This window comes from Plasmodium gonderi, assembly GCF_002157705.1.
Source record: "Plasmodium gonderi DNA, contig: Chr12, whole genome shotgun sequence".
Taxonomy (NCBI): domain Eukaryota; phylum Apicomplexa; class Aconoidasida; order Haemosporida; family Plasmodiidae; genus Plasmodium; species Plasmodium gonderi.
Genome location: NW_021628937.1, coordinates 758,175 through 780,119, shown reverse-complemented (window position 1 = coordinate 780,119; position 21,945 = coordinate 758,175). Strand labels below are relative to the sequence as shown.

Here is a 21,945-nt window from a genome sequence, read left to right as displayed (position 1 = left end):
TAATCTACATGCAAATCATACATGTTTTTTTTTTTTTTTTTTTTTTTTCTCGAAACACTTGTAAGAATTGTGCACGAATATAGAATCTCAAACGAATTACCCGGAACGAGATTTTGTCCGTCGCGTCGTCAGAATTGCATTGCTCATTTTTTTTTTTTTTTAACGCACTTTTTTTTTCTCATTTTTTCCCCCATATTTTGTAAAATTTCCTACTCCATTCTTACCACTCTTTATGCTCGTTTGGGGATTTTTTTTCTATACAAAGGAGATATTCTCATCTGCAGCTATACACCATGTACCATTCATTCAGCCTTACATGATAATTCGTTGTAAATATATACATATATATATACAAATGTGTGTTCCACGAAAAGTATACCCATACCCCAGAGGGGGAGAAGGATAATACATGGACCGACCCCCACACACCCCAGTCTTCACTTGTACACCTTGTGTAAAAACAAAAAAAAAAAAAAAAAAAATTTACGAACAATTTGCATTCGTTAGCACGTGAAGGAACGAAGCATCACACACATATGCGCTTATCACAGTATATCCATTTTTCATAGTATGTATCATTTTACCCATCCTAAAACTAATTTAGGGAGGAAACAAATTCCCCCACGAAAATTAATACGATACTTGAAGTAATTAAATTCATGTAAATTACTCCGAAAAAAAAGTATATATCCATTTTGAATTTGCATTTGGGGTTAGTACAAATTATAAGACAACAGTTACAAACAAATTGGGGAAAAGATAAGAACACATTTGTTTAAAAAAAAAAAAAAAAAATGAAAACGTGTGCACAGTGAAACATAACACATGTGGCATAAATATGCGGAAAGTGAAAAAATATAAAAAAATAAAAAAAAATAAAATAAAAAAAATTAAAAAAATAAAATAAAAAAATAAAAAAAAAATAAAATAAAAAAAATTAAAAAAATAATAAAATAGGCCTTCTTTTCAAGCTGACGAAAGATCTGCAACACAATACATATGTACATGAATACCATGTACAAGCACGTGTTTATTATTATTTCAATCTAACTAAGCAAAGTGGAGTAAAGAATCAATTGGCATGCATAAATAAAGGAGAAAAGTAATTCACTATTTCGTAGGTGGTGTTTTTTGTGGGGTTACAATTTTATGCAATGCGTTTTTTTATATTATCTTACCCTGTCTTATTTTACCTTATTCATTCCCTATAACATTTTAACAGCATTCTCTTCACAATGCATACAGATTAAAGGAAATGGGTTATGTTATTTTCTATACATATCTCCATATTTCTAAGCAGTCCTCCATATTTCTACATATGTTCTGCACTTGGCTAGAACGAATCCAAATTGTGCGTCCGTTTTTTCCTTTCAGTTTTTCTTCTCAGTTGACAAGGCTCGCATTTTTTGCCATTTTTCCCTATGCTCGATGGCCAATTTCCTCGCTTGCAAAAATCCAAATGTTTTAACCAAAAATTTTTTGTCCCTTCTTTTTCCCTTAAAGGTACAATTGACAACCCATGCATGGGCATAGGAATCATAATGAACTCCAACAACTCGTGGAAATTTTTTTGCGATATCTGCGCAATCTTTAATAAAATTTTTTTTACATTTCCAATTCAAAACTTCTTCACGAGTATTTCTATAATTTTCAAAAGAGTAAATGTCGGCATATTTTGTTTCAATTTGATTTATATTATTTACGAATGAATCTGAAAGCCATTGACAATTAAGTAGCATAAAAATTCCTAAGTGTTCTTCTTTTTGGTTAATCTTTTTAAACAAAATATTTGTTTCTTCTTTATTGTTAAATAATTCATCATAATTCTTTTTTAAATAATCATCTTGTATATTGTTATCAAAAAAGTGAAATATATTTTTATTCAAAATGTCTTTATAATACTCTGTATTATTTGTAAATGTTTTATCACTGCTTTTGGAATTCTGCTTACAGTTGTTGTCCTCCTTTGTGAATAAACTGTTCCCATTCAGCTGCTCTTTTTCTTCTCCACATTTTTCCAAATCGTCATTATTACTTCTTCCTTCGTCGTTATTACCTTTATTATAACTTGTCAATTTTTCTTCTTCTTTTGAATCCTTTATATTTGTATCATGTACTATGGAAATATCTCTCTCCTTATTCTCATCACCGGGAGGGGTTTTATTATTCTCCTTTGGTTTTCCGTCAGAGTTGTATATCCATTGTGTAGTTGTATCCTTTTGTTCATGTGAATTGTCGCCATCACTGTCATCATCATCATCATCATCATCGTCAGTTTCACTATTTCTATGAAGGGTGTGATAATTATTGTACTTCCAGCAATTGTCAGATTTTGTCTCTTCTTTTGATTCCTTTAAGTTCACATCATATTCATATCCTCTTTTAAAACTTTGCTCCATATAAATATCCCTTTTTTTCATGATAACATTTTTCCCCTTCTCGTCATCTGTAAAATAAAGTGGAATATCTTTCTTCTCTTGTTCCTTCTCAAGATGAAGAAGCAAATCGTTTGTCGATTGGAAACAATTTTTGGATGTACATTCGTTTTCCTCTCCATATTCTCTTTGATTGCGTGTATTTATATCCGTCTGGCAATAATGCATTGGTAAAAACTCAAATAATGAGGATTCAACACTTGTGGCGTGTATTTTTTTGGAGTTGAATTCATTTGCTACCACAGGATGGTCATCTTCAATCTGGTAAGTCTGATAAGTCTCTAAAGATACATACTCGTTTGGAAAAAATTGATCATATTCCTTCTGCATACGCAGATTATTGTCATGTTGATGATGGTTAAGTGTAAATTTTTTATATATGGTCTCATGCTGAAGTACATAATTCGATGGTGCAAATAAGTAAAATAAATAATCTAATGACATTATATCTTCTGTTTCATAATCCAGCAAGTTATAACTTTTACATTCCAAATCACTCTCTAGCACTAAATCAACAACCCCTGATATGTTAACTGGACGAAATTTATACTTATACAACAAACAATAATAACATTCGATGCATTTAGTTTTTGCTATTTCGAACGAATATTTTCGAACAGAAAATGAGATAATAACTTCTTTATTATTTTTATTTAGAAATAATAGAACCCATAAGAAGTAGCCAGATAGATATACAATACCTTTTGGGAATTTCATCATTTGTGATTTTTTGGAAAAGTAATTTCTCGTTGCTGTTAATAAATTTATTGGTTCTATTTCTTCAGGTATTTTGTGTCTTATTTCAAATGGTACATAATTCAAAGCATCTTGCTTATTATTTGTTGTATGATATATCTTTTTTGTTTCATTGAAATATATAATTTTGCCATAACATACTAGAAATTCTTCATACTTTTTAAAATAATCAATATAGTCATTTATATATTGGGGTTTTAAGAATTTATTTAGAGTTCCTACTGATCCTCCATTTTCTCCCATTTTACTCTTGAATATAACATTTTTTAAAAAAGTGTACATTTTTGTTAAGTGAAAAACGAAGCTTTTTCTATACAATATGGACAAAGTTTTTGATTCCATAAATCCATAATCACTTATCGGGAAAAGTTTTTTCTTCTTCTTATCATCTACGTCCACATAGGTAAAACACCATGCCTTTTTATACTTAATAAAATTTACTCCTTTCAATTTGCATTTCAAATGCTTGTCTTTATCATTGTTCGTGCTTTTCACTTTTTTCTTCTTCATACTTTTCAGGATACTGTAAATTTTATAGTTCAATGTGTAGAGGAAGTATATAGGGAAAACCATGCACATCCATGGTGTGTTCAGCTTCTTCTCAAAAATCAGTTGCAGATCTCGTATGTGTTCACTGCGTCTCGATGGGATAACACTAGATTGGCTAATTGGTGTCATTGGCTTTGTTCTGACGTTTGTTTTGGTATCTCTCCCTGCTTTCACTTCTGCTACAGCTGATCCAACTGTGTCGTTTCTAAAACTGTTAGCATTGCCAATTTTTGTCAAGTATGTCTTGTAGAATGCCTCAATTTTTGACCTGAAATAGGAGTGGTACATCTCCTCCAAATCTTCCAGTTCTAGTAAAATCCATTCGGTGTTTAATTTCAAGAATTTAAGGAAAACCACTTTTTCCTCTTCCCTTGTGCACGTACATTCGTTCATATACTTCAACAGGGTGTCTTTATAGAGAAAATAATTTTCATCATTTGCATATTTATTTTCGAAAAACATATTTTGCTTATTCCCATTTGCTCGTGCAGGTATGTCAGTTGTTCCATTTTCGTTAAAAATTTCATCCCCAAGTTCATCTCTCTTATTTCTGCTGCTATGATCCTGAGAATGCAAGAACTCCTCTCTCCCAATTTGATCATTTTGAATACTTACATTTTTTGTTATTTCTTGATTAAGTTGACCAAAATTGGTTCTATTCTCATAACACCAATTATTTTTGTTCTGTTCATGACATCCAGACGATTTTATTTGCTTGGTAGTCCATTCTTTCATTTGTTCTAGGTCAATATTATCACATTGTGCGGGATTTAATGTATCCATAATTTTCATTTCATCGGAAGTGGTGACCATCATACTGTTTCGTGCAATATGTCCATTAGTTACACAATTTTCATTTGAATAATAAACTGTGCTATTATTTAATAGTGCAAAATTATTGTTGCTATTTATTTCACTGCTATAACAAGAGGAAATTTTAAAATTTTCATTTTTCAACTCCCCATTTTTAGTGAATTCAAGAATATTCTCGTTTATGCAGTTATCATTCCTACGCGTGTTTCTTTCATTTGTATATATAATGTCATTATTAATGGAACAATTTCCATTTATAGAATGCACCTGCGTGAATTTCAGCTCCTTTTGTGGCATATCCTTATCGTTTCCATCACTTGGATAATCTCTGCCATTATTACAATTTCCTAATTCATAACTACTGAAATCATCACAGATGGTATTTTCGCTACAATCACCCAACGCAGCATCGTGTTGGGAATACACACTATTATTCAATGTTTCACGTGTGCATACAGAATTAATTTTTCCATTCCTTACTGTACTACTACTACTACTATTACTTCTACTTCCCTCACTTGTTCTGCTAGAAATTTCTCCATCTTTTGTGATATGGCTCCTTTTTCTCTTTTTTCCATTTCCTTCACCCCATCGGATAAATGAGCAATTATTTTCATTTACAAATAATGTGTCTACTTTTTTACCATTTGGGACGATGAAATCACAGTTTGGAAGTGATAACTTATTTGAATTGAGACAATCATCTATTAGATTCGTGTTTTCACTATTTCCATTTTGGTAATATGCTGATTGTTGTTCATAAAACTTTTCTTCTTGCATTGATTTCCCTTGCTCATTAGTAATTAATTTATTAATTTCACAATGAGATCCATTTTTTGCTTCCTTTCCATTTTGGGAATTTGTTGAATTCATATTCTTCTTCTCCTCCCCCACATTTAGTGGTCTCATGCAATAATCTTTGTAAACAAACAAATCGTCATTGTAAGGTAATACGACGTTATCCTTATCACATGTCTGGCTGATTATATTAGTATTTTGCTCTGCTAGTTTATTTTCTTTACAATTTTCTTTTTCATATCCATTTTGACGTGCGCTTCCATGTGCACATTCATTTGTACGTCCATTGTTGTTGCTACTCCCATCTTTATTGTTCCCATTTGGGCTTGTCACAATATCCTCCTGGTGGTTATCATCATCATCATCATCCTTTGCAATTATACTAACTCCATTGAAAAGTTTGGATTCCTCCGATTTTTCTTTAACTCTGTCGTTATTTTTCCCCATAGAATGGACAAGCCCACCACATCCCGGTACTGCACCTGCTTTTCCTCTGTTCTTTTTATTTTTTCTGGATGAATTTCTTGTTAATTCACTCTTGTTCGATTTTCTCATTTTACATAATGCTTCTTCATCAGATGATCCTTTCTTCTCTTCATGTTCATTGTTAAAAAGGTTGAGAAAAGCATTTACATATAATATATCCCTGTTATTTGAGTTGTCCAAATTACTCCCTTCTCTATTGTCATAATTCATATCACTAACATTTTCATAATCATCATTTAGAATGGCATTGAATTCTTCTTTAGCTTTTAATGAAAATGCATATGCATGAGAATCTGGGCTTAAATTTTTTAATCTCCATTCTATAGATTTTTTTTTTGCTAATAAGTTTCCATATTTATAGGAAGAAAAAAATTTTTTATGTCGAACTCCATCTTTATATACAAAGGTTGACCATCCATTTCTTGTAGGATCATATGATATACCTCTGTATTTTTTCCCTATTAATTTATCAGTAATTTCAAGCATTTTCTTTAATTTTATTTTATTTATATCATTTGCTAAATTTTCTCCTTTCTGGTTTTGAATTTCAGAATGATCATTGGGTGATCCAGTGGATACACTCTTATGCAGGGGGTTCTTCTTTTTGTTCATCATCATTTCATCACTTTTTAAATTACATAAATTTATGTCTTCTTCGGTCCACAATTCTGTATTTGCGCAGTTTGCGCCGTTTAGCCCATTTTGGGTGATCTTCAAACATTCTGATACGTCATTCGTGACAAGGTCATTTTTTATTATATTAGAAGCAGCTTCTTCAAGAGTATTTTCATCATCGTCATCTCCTAGGTTGTAAATATCACCATTGTTTATTTCACAATCTGATACATCATCTGTTGTGTCCCTTAACTCGATGTTATTTAAGTATTTCATATTATTTTTATTCCTTTTTTCTATGACAATTTCATCTTCCTTATTTCCACCTTTAAACATGTTTACCTCACCTGTGCTTGTAGCATTTGTCATTTTTGTTGGTTCTTTATCTGTATAGTTCACATTCCACCCTTGATCTTCACATTTTGTATATTGATTAATAGCCAATTGATTCCTGGCATTATGGGCCATCATTTCATTTGTTGTGAATTTGTTCCTTTTCATTTCTTTTTCAAAAATTCTATTATGAACTTCATTTTGCATACTTGAACTGTTGAACATGTTCGAAATTGAATTCTCATCAATGAAATAATTTACATTATTGTTTATTTCTTTATGATTTAGCAAATTTGTTTCATTTAATGCATGTCCACCTGTTGTACAATCACGTGAAACACACTCATTCGACGTGCATTCATGCAGAGGCATACAATTAATAATACCAAATTCTTGATTTTTATCATAAGGGGATATAAGTATATTATAATTCTGTTCATTTCCTGTTAAATTATTGTTAATGTAATTTTCATTATCATGCACATAAGCTAATGGTGCATTGAATCCCTGAAAGGAACCATTATTACTCATGTTTCCATTCATGTTAGTTTCATATGCTCTTGGATTACAGGATTCATATTTTTCTATATTGTTATTACTAATTAATCCCTTTTCGTTTATAATGTATGTTGATAAATTTTCTCCATTCGTGTAATACATATTTTGTCTATTGTTCAATGGATAATTAGAATTTTCAGTTTTGGCTATTTCATTCTCCCAGTAATAATTGTTCATTAGGTTTCCTCCTTGTTTTATTAGTTCTTCATTTTTTGAATATACAAATTGATTATTCTTATTCCTGATAAATGCATCAGGCACCCCTGAGTCATGTACGTACGTATTTTTTTCCTTCATAAAGGGGATATTCTCTCTATGATGCGCGTTTTCCACATCTTCCGCAGAAGCAGAAGCAAGGCCGTCATGAATCTGTTCAATGTCCCGATTCAGGTGATTAAATTGGTTGCTATGGCTCATATTATGAAGCCCATTTTGTGCATCGCTAAGGGGAATTTCCTTTTGACTTTGAACACCACTATTGTTGTTGTCACTTCTCGCCAATGAACTTCTACAATGTGTTTTCAATTGTTCATAATCTCCATTATTAGAATTTAAATAAAAGTTGCTATAATTTACGCCATTTTTTCTACTATCCGAGGATCCATCAGATGCATAGTTATGTTTTTTGTTTACACTATTCTGTGAAACCATCGTTTGAGAATTTTCCCTAAATTCATTTTTGAACTCTGAACTGTCATTAAATAGGGCTTGGTCATTATGATTTGATGGATTACCTACTATGTAGCTCTCATTGTTCCTATTCAAAAAGATTTCTTTGTTACTGTTCATACAAATTCTCATTGGTGAAACCGTGTAATCATGCCCTATGGTGTTATTACAAAGTTTAATGTCATCAATTAGAGGTACTATTTCGTTATTTTTCGATAGCACAACATTATCAGTTAAAGGTGAATCCATTTTGTGCACATTTTCCTTATCTTCTTTTTCCTCAACAGGTTGTACCAAAAGGGAATTATTTTTACCCTTCTCATTGTTGTGATTATTAAAAGTTGAATTTTCAGGAATATTGAACTCACAACTGTTTTGCAAATTTGTATTTTTGTAATTCATTTTTTGTACAAGATTACTATTGGATAGTACCACCCCTGTGCTAAGTCCTCTCCCATTGCATGTGTCTAAATTTGGGATACAGTTGTAGAGGGTTCTATCCAATTTGACAGGAGGAGAAGAAGAACCTTGATTCTCATTAGTATAAATATAAATTTCACAATTCTCGTTGCTTATAGGCCTGGGTATTTCTACTGGTTCAGGGTTCAGGGTTGTAAGTTCATCTTTATTCAATTGTATGAAATTATCATGGTATACTTCACCACTGGGGAGTAATGGTTTATTGGAAACTAATTTCTCATTATTCATACAGTAGCTAAATTTGTTCAATTCAGTAATATTTGTTAACTTGACTGAATTTTTGTCATATGAATCAAGGGAATAACTATCATATTCGGATATATTATTATAAAAATTTCGTGATAAAAATATAAGTTTTTTAAAAATATCATCGTTATAATTTAAATCATATATTACATCATTATTCATATTTTCTTTAGAACATATAGTACTATTTATGAGACTGTTTAGCAATTTGTTTTGTTTTTTCAATTTTTCCTTACTTCCATTTTTGTTATTCGAAAAGTTGTAAAAATCATTCGTGCATGAACTTATGGGAAAATTCGAATTTATATTTTCGCTACATAACAAGCTCTTCAAATAGAATGTCTCATCTGGTGTTTTTAGATTCACATCAGAATCTACATCACAGTCATCATTCGAAGTTGCAGTGGTGGAGACGTAGATATTCTTTGGATTCACCAATTCTAAGGAGTTTCTATTCTCCTTGTTACTACTACTGGATATGTAATTACCATATTTTTTTAAAGTTCGTATTTCCTTATACACATTTTGCAATTCATTTTTCAATTCGTTTAACAATTTTAAAGGACAATCTTTGCCTACGGAATTTCTATAATCCAATTTTATCTTGGACACTTTTTCAAAAAAGGATTTATCACTATTTTTTAAATCATCGTATGCAACTATTTGTCTATCCTTCGGGTTAACCACATGTGCTGCCTCTGCTGCATGTTCTGTCTCTCCTTCCTCTCCTTCGAGGGTTTCCTCTATGGTAATAGATTCACTTATATTTTGCACATGTTTAGCAATAGCTTCCCCTTCATTTTCAACTTGATTCTTATCATTATATTCGTTTCCATCCCCCTCTTCACATGCAACACCTTTATGTTCTTCTTTCTGTAACAAGTTTGGTTGGTCACTTTCCTCATCCGTGTGTTCAACTGATGGCTTCCTCTTACCGCTACTACTCCTGTTTTCTATTTCGTTAACCTCAGAAATTATGTGGCGTTCTTCGTTAGGAATTTTTGATTCTTTCCACATGTTCATCATTTCACTTATGTTATTAATTGAATCCATTATATTCTCTAACTTCTGGTCAATTCTGAATAAGCATTTTTTCGGTATGTCCATTTGTTTGTAATTCCTTTCACCATCTTTGCTATACGTGTAGTTCTCATGATTTTCCATCCCTTCTTCCTCCATGGGGACACATGCTGCATTGGCTGCTAAGCATTTGTCATCATGTGTATTAGGATCATCTGATGTGTTATTCACATCAGGTATGGCATTCACATCTGGTATGGCATTCACATCTGGTATGGCATTCACATCTGGTATGGCGTTCATATCTGGTATGGCATTCACATCTGGTATGGCATTCACATCTGGTATGACGACATTCACACCTGGTATGACGACATTCACATCTGGTGCATGATTCGCCATTTCCATATGATCAACGGAAGAAGGATCGATGGGGTAGTCCAGATTGTCAGAAATTTCCTCCTTGGAAATGTTGTCACTGATACCATTTCCTAAAAATGGGAAGTCCGGTCGTTTTATTCTCTCTGCATGGTCATGCACATAGTCATTAATCGAATCGGTTCCATTTCTTTTGCTAAATTTATTCTTACTTGTGTAATTCACCATGTCGTTATTTATTTTTAGCAATATATTTGATATGTTACAAATTATTTTCTGATAAATTATATATATAGTTAAATGAAGTTTATGTAAATGACTAGCATTTTTTTTCCCCATATAAATCCAAATTTCGAATGGTGGGAAAATGGGAGGTTTCGGTAAAAGTGCTGTTAATAATTCTTGAACATATGAATGTTTGGAGTCAAATGTGGAGGAGTTATTATCATTATTGTATATTATTTTATCATTTTTTGTTTTTTTAGAAAATATTTCTTTTGCCAATATAAATATCAAATTTCTGTTACTTAACACTTTATTGTATAATAGTCTCAATGAACCTATATAATAATCTAAATATGCTAAATAATTATTACTTATTTGTGGAATTTTTTTAGATATTTTATTTTGCATATTTTTTAAATTAAATAATATTAATTGATCCTTTTTTTCATTAACATGTGGATTCATCTCAATTACACCATTGGGATTATTTAATAACGACTGCATGTACAAATTATACATCATTATCTGCTGTAAAATTTCTTTACTTTCATTATTAATTCCATTTTGTGTGTTCGACAACCTCAGCAAGTGAGAATTACTACTACTTATATTTCTCTCCGCCATGATACTTGAACTTTCCAAAGCGTTATTATTAATAGGGGAGTTACGAGTAATGAAAGTGTTATAGCAATTGTCATTGGTTTGAATTATACTCTTTTGACTCATTTTCTCGCCATTCATCGGGTCATTCATCGGGTCATTCATCGGGCCATTCATCGGGTCATTCATCGGGTCATTCATCGGGCCATTCATCGGGTCATTCATCGGGCCATTCATCGGGCTATTCATCGGGCCATTCATCGGGCTATTCATCGGGCCATTCATCGGGCTATTCATCGGGCCATTCATCGGGCCATTCATCGGGCCATTCATCGGGCCATTCATAATCTCCTCGTGGTAGCTCCCTTGTGTTAACCACGCTGGTGTCAACTCACTGTTCTCACCAAGAATTTTGTTGCTTTTGTCCCATTTCACCTGCCTTCCACGATTTTCCATATGATTATCATCAATGGGGTATCCACTTTTTTCTGAGTTGTTAACGTAATAGTTAACATTCATTGGTATTTCTCCCTCTTCCCCTGAATATTTACAATCTTCGATTTTATTATTTACAAAAGTGGGGAAAAAATTACTTTTTGCGTTTCTGTTGATCAATGGGATACAACTATTGGCATGTACATATTGATTCAATGTTAATGGGTGCTTAATTCTTCTTTCCTCGTCATGAATTCGTTCATTTTTAATAGTATTCGTTTGTTGATCAAATTGAATTGGTACTTGTTCACTCTCCATTGGATTTCCTCCTTCTTCGTGTGATATGTGATCTCTATTATTGTTACTGCTATGATTATTGGTATGTTTGAACTCATAGATACGTATATCATTGTTCACTTGGTTACTTCCATAGTTACAGCCACAGTTATGATCATAATTATCGCCACAATTACGACCAAGATTGTGAAAAGGGATAGGATCAGCAGAATTGGAAATGCCATCCGTCTTGGTGCAAACATGATTACTAAAACTTGCTCCCCCTGGTTGTTCATTACTCACTGGATAAGTAACATAAGTGTTGTGTAGATGCATAGAATTGCCGTTCATGAAATCATGGGATGAAAATTCATTTCTACTCAAAGATAGATTATTGCTTAGAAACATTTGCTTCTGCTGATGATCGTGGTTAATTTGCATATAAGCACTGTTACCTATCGGGTGTTGTTCGTTATTATGCAAAATGTTATACTTCTTCCCAATTCGATAATTTAAAGTATTCATATGTGTGTTGTTAAGATCGTTATTATTCCATTCATTTGTGGGTAATGATGATTCTGTGTTATTCATGGGAGTCATTTGATTAGTCATAACACCATGAGGCGTTGTTGTGTGGTGGTCATTACTAATGTTGTAATTATCATTTTTAGTTATACATGTCTTTTCAGAAATTAAATGTGATTCTTCAGTAACTGGTGCTATCATTATGTCTTCGTTAGGATAGATTCCATTATTAGCACCATCGCCAATGTCACCACCATAATTCGGGTATAAATTTTGATTATATATTAAATTATTTCTTGGATTGTTATTAAAATATGCATCACTGGTAATATTTATACTGTTCTTTGTATCATTCTTGCTGAAATGGTGGTTTAAATATGCATATTCATTATATGGCAACGACGTGCAATCTTGATTGTAATGCACCATGTTACCACACTTTGCAATGTGCTCGTTTCTATTTTGAGCACTGCCTTGGGCTCCGCTACCACTCAGATTGTTATTACACAGATTATTACTCCTCAAATCGTTCCTACCTCTCCAGACAGATTCATAGCTCATTAAATTATTTTGTATATACTTCTGATCACTGTTTTCGATTAAGTAATTCACAAGAGTTGCATTGTTATTATTACGATTATAGAAATTTGGAATTTCGACTTTGGTATTAATTATACGATCCTGTTCCATATTATTAATATGATTCGGATAAATTACCATATTGTCACTGCACGGCTCTGGTATAATATTCATGTGGCTGCATTGTAAATTACTGTTCCCTACCTGTGTTTCTTCCAAAATAATATTATTTATTTCACCATTACACAAGTCATTTTTGTGAAAAATTAAATCATTGTAATTACTGCATAATGTGGGTACCGAGTAATTATTATCATTCACGTTGGTGTTACTGTTACCATTCACATTTGTGTAAGTGTTATCATTCACGTTGGTGTAACTGTTACCATTCACGTTGGTGTAACTATTACCATTCACGTTAGTGTAACTGTTACTATTCAAATTTGTGTAATTGTTTACGTAATTCTTTTGATTTTCCTTCTTATCTGGAATTCCCATATTGGAATTTGCATCGTACGAACAACTATCATCGTTTTGATTAAAAATTTCTTGATTGTTAACTAAAATATTTGATATATTCTTGGCGTTATTCGTCTTATGATCCATAACCAAAACATATTTTCTATCTCCTCGAGGGGTTCTACATTCCCCTTCATTAATGAAATTATTTATGGTGCATTTTGTGGTGTCATATGTATTTCTCATATTTACATTCGAAACATTCCCTAAATAACAATCGGGATTGTTTCTTTTATCATGTAAATGTGATAAAAAAAGACAATTTTTATCCGCTATACGATTGTTAATATTTAGATAGTTTTCATCAAAGCATGTGGGTACAAAAATATTATCTCCCTTATGGGTCAAATTTGCATACACCCCTTCCTCATTTTGTGTATTTTCTTCTTTCGTTTCGTTTAATTTTTCATTCATTTTTTTTTCCTTGTTTTTCTCTTTATACTCGTTGAAATCATTATCTTTATTTTGTTGGTATATGTACGAATAAATACATATGTAGAATATACCAATGCTGTTAAATTATCGTTCTATATGTCTGTTTGGTATGTGTGGTAAATGTTTGCTTTGTTTGTCTGCAAAAATTTTTTTTTTTTTTTCTCTTTCGTTTATCTTTTTTTACAACTCTTTTTGTTTCTGTCACATGTGAGACCTTACCCCAGTTCCTTTACTTACTATTTTACCCCCTTTCAAAATGGGTAAAATGGGGAGGTACTTAATGAGGAGACTAAGTACAGTGGTGATGTCTACAATTTTGTAAAATATTTTGAGTTACGTGCCACACGAATTGGTTGTTTCTTTTTTGCTCTTAACTGACCATGCTTTTTACAAAAACATTCTGCACACTTTTTTGCGCAAAATTGTCTCTAAATAAAATGGAGACTTTTCTTTTTTGTCACTGTTGCTTGTTTTCTATAAATATATTATTTCTTACTCAGATAGACGTATAAATGTGTAGTTATATATATGTACTTGGATATAGTTACGGATATGGAAATAATATATATATATATATATATGCCACTTTTTTCCCCTTAGCTGAATTCAAGGATTAAGCATCACAAGTTTGATGTCTCTCCTGAATTTTTATTAAAGAGGGGAAAAAAACAAAACTTAAAAAAAAAAAAAAAAAAGAAAGCATTAAATGATATAAAATTTGTGGAAACAAAAAAACACTTATTAAATTGAATGTACTATGTAATGTATTTTTTGTTCTTGTGAAAAGTGATTTTATTTTTTTTTTTAATTTTCTTCCCCTTTGTTCTCAAAATTGTGGTTTAATATATATATATATATATATATATATATATTTTTTTTTGTGAAAAAAGGGAATTATTTGCAAATAAATATGTATTTCAAACTATATATATATACATAAATATATGTACATTCGAGAAATCAAAGTTAAATGTATAAAAATAAAACGCAAAGATTTTCTTTGAATGAAAAAAGTGAGAAATAAAATTTTATGAAAGCATGCAGGGCATCAAAACCATTTTCCCCTCCTCATAAATATAGAGTCACCTGATTTGGAGGCAGAAGGATATATAATAAATACATGCTTCAGAGTTATTACGTATCCAATGATGCTTATAATATTCTATATAATATTTATATATGGGTTATTGTACGCATTTATTAGAACTTGTATTTTTTTTTTTTTTTTTTTTTTTTTTTCCCTCGAAACTGCGCTGAAACTGTTCTGTAAATCCCGTTAGTAGGTTCTTATATAAAATCACGTGCGTTTTTGGAGGGACAAATTTTTTTTTTAACCTACTTAACCTTTTCAATATTCAGTAAACTGATGCAAATAAAATTTAAGTGTTTCATAAGAATGAGGTTGCATATAGTAGCGACGGAACAGGGGTTTAAACACTAGTCGAAAAAAATATTTTAACGCATACATATAATACATATAAATAAACGTATGCATGACATATAGGTACATTCAACCTCTTACATGCAAATGTTTTTAGTTGCTGGTGTGAAACTCATTTGTACGTTGATATGGGGAGAGATCCTCCTTTTCTCTTTTTTTTTTATTTATCTATCTGCGTAAATCTGGACATTTATGAACATATGAGTAAGGGATTGCATGTTTTAACATATTTATATATATAATGAAAATTCATGGGTGAGCAAACAAGTGCATGCATACATGAATGATATTGTTATACATATGTATAACTTAGTGGAGATTTAAAATTGCAGGTTCGTCCTATAGTGTACTATGTTTATATAAGGAAAATTTTTTTTTTGTGTGTCCCAAAAATATTCCAAAGGGCCAAAAATGAACAGTGGAATTTTATATTCAACTATGAAAATCCTTATTTTTTAAAAAAGTGTTTCCAAAAAAAAAAAAAAAAGGGGTACAGAAAAAAAAGAGATATTTACTAATTGTTTCTTATCCTATGTAAAAAAAAGAGGATTTTTTTTTTTTTTTTTTTCGTTATATATATCTCCCTTTTTTTTGCCATTTTAGAGAGAAGGGTGGTGTGTCTAAAAAGAAAGATCCTATTTTTTTATTATCGATCTAGGTAAAAAAAAAAAAATTTTTTTTTTTTTTTTTTTTTTTATCCCTTTTTTTTGCGGCAAAAATTGTTATTTAAAAAGTCGTTTGGCCACGTTTCCGCAACACAGTAGCCTCTTTCCACGTCATATCCATTTCCTAATGACCCAGAGAGATTAAGGTTTGTAGAAAAAAAGAGCAAAGATTTTTTTTTTTTTTTTTCACTTTCACGTGTTTTTCAACAATGGTTCACACAAAAGTTTAAGCTTTGCATATGTGGAACGCAAGGGCATGCACCTGTAAATCTATGGATGTTCACATATATATATATGCTTTTGCTTATATATATATTCTTATATATATACATATATATAATATGTATATTTTCGAATTAAGAAACTGCTTTGGTAAGGAAAAAAAGTGTGTGTTCCTTGTCACGCAAGTGTACCACAAAGTTACTTTCAGTCGATGAAGATTGGTGAAGGCTTGTGGACTCAAAGAGACATGTACTTGCTCGTCAACATTTTACTTTAAATTTCGCAAAAGTAAATTCATGTTCACGTTTGTGAAGATATGGGAGGGGGGGATAAGCATCCAGACCCTGTTGGATGCACATATGTGTATATATATAAAATATATGCATATGTATGCATAAAGTATATGCTTTGTTTGTACGAATGTACCATCTATATGTGTATGTGAAGTAAGAAATAAAAAAAAAATTATTTATGAACTCAATCTTATGAGTGTAATTCTTAGCACATATTTTTGTTAAGCACGCAAAAATGGTGTAAAACTACATGCCCTCGACAAAATCTTTTTTATTTTAATCCCTACGAAACACATGCATGCATTTGGAAGAACATTAAAAAGAAATGAAAAAGTGTTGCTTTGAATTAAAAATAAATTTTAAGGAAAAAAAAATTTTTCATGTGAAAAATAATATTTTAATAAGCAAAGTCATTTTAATAAGAAAAATTTTTTGAATTAGAATATATTTTTAAATACATTGCCCAAAATATAACACACTTTTTATTTTTTTGCTTGTTTTTAAACGTATTTCACAAAAGTTAACACATTATAAGAAAATTTTTGAAAACGAAAAATAATTATAAAGTGTTACTTTTCAAGATTAAGAAGAATAAAAATATATTTTTTTCTTATTTTTTTCTTATTTTTTTTTTATTTCGATGTTTTTTGCTTTTTTTTTCTTCGTATTCATTTTCCTGCATTTGTAAAATCAGTCGTTATTGTTTATCATATCAGCACTAATCACTCACGCTTAATACAAAAAAGTACTACTTTTTAATTTTTTTTTGATTTTATTTTTACCTGTATTGAGAAAAATGATTAACGAATCTGTAGATATCAAATACCTAGAGAATAACCAATACTCTGATGAAGGTAATTATAATATGAACCTCTACAATCATTTCGTATGTTATTAAGCGTGCAAATGTTATTATAAGGAAACAACTAAATATTTACATTTATCTTTTTCTTTTTTTTTTTCCCCTCTCCCCACCCTTATGTTTAAACGTATAGGAATAAAGGCCTATGAATTTATATTTGGAGAGTAATAAATGGAATAAACTGGAATAAAGATGAGAGATTTACTGAAGATCCTTTTTTTTATTAACTCCTCTTTACTTTACACACACCTCCAAATGTCATGTCAACGTGTGTCTGTACACGCATGAGACCCCATGGGTGAGTGCATCATATGATTTTCGCAAACTTACTTTATCAGTCCTCTCTTTGTCTTTACAGGGATTATATTTCCTCAGGAGGATTAACCGCTACAAAGAAAATTTTAAGCGACATTCATTTGGAAGCAAATTCGAAAGTATTAGGTAATGAAATGATATTTAGAAACGCTTCTTCTGTAGGTTTTGCATTATGTACATGCGTTCTGTGGCTTGATTTTTTTGCGCCCCCTTTTTTTTTTTTTTTTTTTTCCATTTTCATTTATCCGAATTTGTATTGCATTTGCATCAATTTTTATCCCCCTGTACTAATTTATGCAAAACCATTTTATGATCCCATAGACATAGGATCAGGCCTAGGAGGAGGTTGCAAATACATAAATATGAAATACGGATCACATGTTTATGGCGTTGATATATGCCAAAAGATGGTTACCATTGCAAAACTAAGGAATAAAGATAAAGCTAATATCGAATTTGAAGCTATAGATATTCTTAAGAAAGATTTTCCTGAAAACACTTTCGACATGATATATAGCAGAGATTCTATTTTACATTTATCATTCGCTAATAAGAAATTATTATTTGAAAAATGCTATAAGTGGATAAAGCCAAATGGAATACTTTTGATAACAGATTATTGTGCTGATAAAATAGAAAAATGGGATGAAGAATTTAAAGAGTATGTTAACAACAGAAAATACACCCTGCTGCCTATTCAGGAATATGGTGATTTGATTAAATCTTGTAATTTCAAAAATGTAGAGGTAAAAGATATGAGTGACTACTGGCTCGAGTTATTACAATTAGAGCTTAATAAATTAGAAGAAAAAAAAGATGAATTCTTAAAGAAATATTCTTTAAAAGAATTTGATTCTTTGAAAAATGGGTGGACAAGAAAAATTAAAGACACCAAAAGGGATTTGCAAAAGTGGGGTTACTTCAAAGCCCAGAAGATGATATAATGTAAAAACTAATCATTACAGAGGGGGGGGAAAAAAAAAAAAAAAAAAAAAAATCACTATTGAAGAGAGCTCACAAATGGGTAATTTTTTTTTTTTTTTTAAATGATCAAAATTATCAATATAGGGAAAAAAAAAAAAAAAAAAAAAAAAAAAAAAAGGAGGTTGTGATTTGTTGGGAATAATTAACGAAGTCCTATTACAGCCATTTGTTATATTACGAATAGGGAAGTTATTTTTTCCCCACTATTATTACTAAGGAAAAAAAAAGAAAAAAAAACACATTTTGATATTTTTTAATTTTTTCCTTTTTTCTCCTTTTCATTTTTTTCCTTTATTTTCCTTTTCATTTTTTAATTTTTCTTTACAATATATGCCTCTCATATTATTATCAGTAGAGTCTTGAAATATGTTTGCGTTTAAATAAAGGCACATACATATATGTATAAAACATATATGTCACCACCTTATATGGGGACACTTTAGTCCATTTTACGTGTGTTTGTTTTTACGTACAAAGACGCATGAGGCACATGTATTATGTTACACACCTTGTTTTGTATATATGTTTTTGTGCGCGTCCTTATTAAATACACATTTTAGGGCTCATAAATATTACAGGGGCAGTGTTATAAGCCACCGCTCTGCGAGGTTTATAACCAAATGTATTGTTGAGACAGAGAGAAAAAATTAAATAAATAAATTCAGCGGTTTTTACAGTTGCAGACTGATTTTTATTATGTGGCTTCATTATCACAATTGGGTATCTTTCCAATTGGATTAATTCATTTACTCAATTGTTGTGCATTCCTCTTGCGTAGTGTAGTGGCAGCGTCATATTGTGTGCAATTAAGTTTGTTATGTCCATTTGTGAAATTAAGTGGGTATAGCCATTTTGCGCAATAAAATTGCATAAAAACTAATTTTTTTTTTTTTTATTTATGTGGCAATGTCAGAGTGCACATATGTGCCACAGCATCAGTTTGTGAATTTATGTTAAATTTAATTTACCTTACGCCTTTACCCTTTCATCATGTTGATGTTGCATGAAAATGAAAACAAAAAAAAAATACAAAAAAGAAAAAAAAACGCAAAGCAATGTTTAACAAACTTCCAAGAGAGTGAATAATAATAAAAAAAAAAAAAAAAAGACTATAAGAATACACTCATTGGATGTGGCATGTGTAACAGAAGACCAAATTAAAAGCACACCTTTTTTTTATACAATAGTTATAGAAAAACTGTTCTCAAAAAATTAGCATAGACAAAAAGTCATGTATATGCGGACTTGTGTGCATTTGCAATGAAAAGGGGTACACATATGATACATATACCATAGGAACATTTTGATCAATCCTTTACTTTTTTTTGGAAATTAATAATATATTTTGTAAGTTTAAAAGAAACAACAAGCAAAAAGATATCATACGAAATTGTCACAAGTAACCTAACTTGAGCATTTCGAAATAGGAACTAGTTAAAATCAATCCTTTCCACCTATTACCATTTCCTCACGTTTGTATATCCGTCATACACATAAAACAATCATAAATAGCTATATAGACTTTTTTAATGCTTAAAAGTCATATTTTAAAAAAAATAAAAAAAAGGGTACATATATATATACAAATAAATATGCATATAATTAAATTATGCTCATTGTTGAGACTACATATAAATGAAAAAAAAATCATTTTATGAAAGTTTTTGCTTTTTTCTAAATTGATGGGAACTTATATAGAAATAAGAAAAAAAAAAAAAAAAAAGTGACAAATGGGTTTATATCCTAATTTACTGAAAGAAATTGCAAGAAAAAAAAAAATAAAATAAAAAAAAAAATACATGTCATATCCTTTCCTATTATAAATTATGACATACAGATTTTATAATTTAATTTGTTTTATCATTATTATATGGGCATAAATAAATTGTTAACGTAAAAAAAAAAAAAAAAAAAAAAAAAAAATAAAGGAGAGGGAGGAAATGAAAATGGAAAGAAAGAAAGAAATAAATGTTGTATATTGTAAACGTGTATATGTATGTGTGTGTACATATACATATTATATCCCATTTTGATATCAAAAAATTTACAATAACATTTTTGAACTTGAATACAATTACTTAGCAATAAGGTAAAAACAATTAATTGTTGTAAATCTGAGATGTGTTTAAACTTACAAAGATTTTTTTTTTTTTTTTTTTTTTTTTTCATTCATAAATGCTCACATCATACATAATTCTGTGTATTTCGTTCTACCCTGTAGGAAATTGATTTTGGAAATTCCATCGAATGGGAAAAAAAAAAAAAAAAAAAAAAAAAAACATTTTGAATAACAAAAATGATAAGAACTAATTCGTATGTGTGACACTAAAAACTATTTCATCCCTCCCTGTTTCCTCTTCACAGCATAGTAAAATGCGGATGATCTTTGGAAATATTTATGACATTTCCTACTACCTTATAGTCTAATCTCTGTCCGAGAAAGTTAACTTCACTTTGTTTCTTGTTAGAACATCTTGATGAATCATCATCATCCACATATTCTGATGAAGTTAAGAAATCGTTTTCTGAATTATAATGCAAATCATTAAAATCTTCTGTTTTATTTGAAAAGTTGATAATACGTTTGGTTTCACTATTATTGGATGAAACATTTTCCTGCGAGGAGTTTTCTTTTGTTGTGTTTGTTGTACTATTGTCTTTTTTAGTTTTATAATGATATGTCTTTTTTTTAGAATTTAGCATTTTAACTGGGGTTTCAAAATCATAATTATTAAAAAATTCACTCGTACTTTCACTTCCATAACTTGGTTTTGTAAACTCCTTTAATTTTATAATTGGTGATGAATTGATAAAATTACCACACATCATTTCATTATAATTATTTTCAGAAAAAACGTTTTCTCTTTTCACCTTTTTAATTGAAATACGTCTTTTTTCATCTTTACATTGTAACTTAAGTTTATCATCCACATTACCTTCTACAGGAGTTTTATCCAATGAAGTAAAATATCTATCATCACTACCATCGCTATCATCACAAGTTGGATACATACCATGGTAATAATTATTATTTTCTTCATTACATGAGTGGTTATTACTTTCTGGATATATTTCATTACTATAAAATAAACTGTATGCTTTCCTTTTTTTTTTTTTTTTTGATATATCAGGAGAATGTTCTGTCATAATTGTATTTATAAGGTTACTATTGAAATTGTTGAAGTCAACAACTTTTACCAATTCGTTTGGGTAAGTTTGATCATCTATGTCATTCCAATTCTTATAAAGCTCCGGGTTTTCCGATTGCTTAATCCAGGCCTTAATATAATTGTCTTCTTTGAAATTTTCATTTTTAAAATTATTATTCATTTTATTCCTTTTTAATTAATTCGCTTCCACGAATGCGGGTGGTAAAAATGAGAAGCAAGAAAAATTAAAATGACAAGATAAGGCAAAGAATACCTTTTGGAAT

General features: G+C 30.3%; 3 protein-coding genes across 3 annotated transcripts; 1 reads left to right on the top strand and 2 right to left on the bottom strand.

Moving 5' to 3' along the window:
• Nucleotides 1-1,370: 1,370 nt before the first annotated feature.
• PGO_121380 (transcription factor with AP2 domain(s)) lies at nucleotides 1,371-13,709 on the bottom strand (the record flags this gene model as incomplete). The annotated part of the gene is made up of 1 exon (XM_028688934.1): nucleotides 1,371-13,709. One exon carries the CDS (start codon nucleotides 13,707-13,709, stop codon nucleotides 1,371-1,373), a length of 12,339 nt encoding a protein of 4,112 aa, XP_028544735.1.
• Nucleotides 13,710-17,147: 3,438 nt separating this feature from the next.
• PGO_121370 (phosphoethanolamine N-methyltransferase) lies at nucleotides 17,148-18,472 on the top strand (the record flags this gene model as incomplete). Its single annotated transcript, XM_028688933.1, has 4 exons — nucleotides 17,148-17,205; nucleotides 17,347-17,377; nucleotides 17,572-17,654; nucleotides 17,850-18,472. The coding sequence occupies 4 exons, from the start codon at nucleotides 17,148-17,150 to the stop codon at nucleotides 18,470-18,472; spliced, it is 795 nt and encodes a 264-aa protein (XP_028544734.1).
• A 2,398-nt stretch (nucleotides 18,473-20,870) lies between these two features.
• Nucleotides 20,871-21,842, bottom strand: PGO_121360 (hypothetical protein, conserved; the record flags this gene model as incomplete). The annotated part of the gene is made up of 1 exon (XM_028688932.1): nucleotides 20,871-21,842. The coding sequence occupies one exon, from the start codon at nucleotides 21,840-21,842 to the stop codon at nucleotides 20,871-20,873; it is 972 nt and encodes a 323-aa protein (XP_028544733.1).
• Nucleotides 21,843-21,945: the final 103 nt, after the last annotated feature.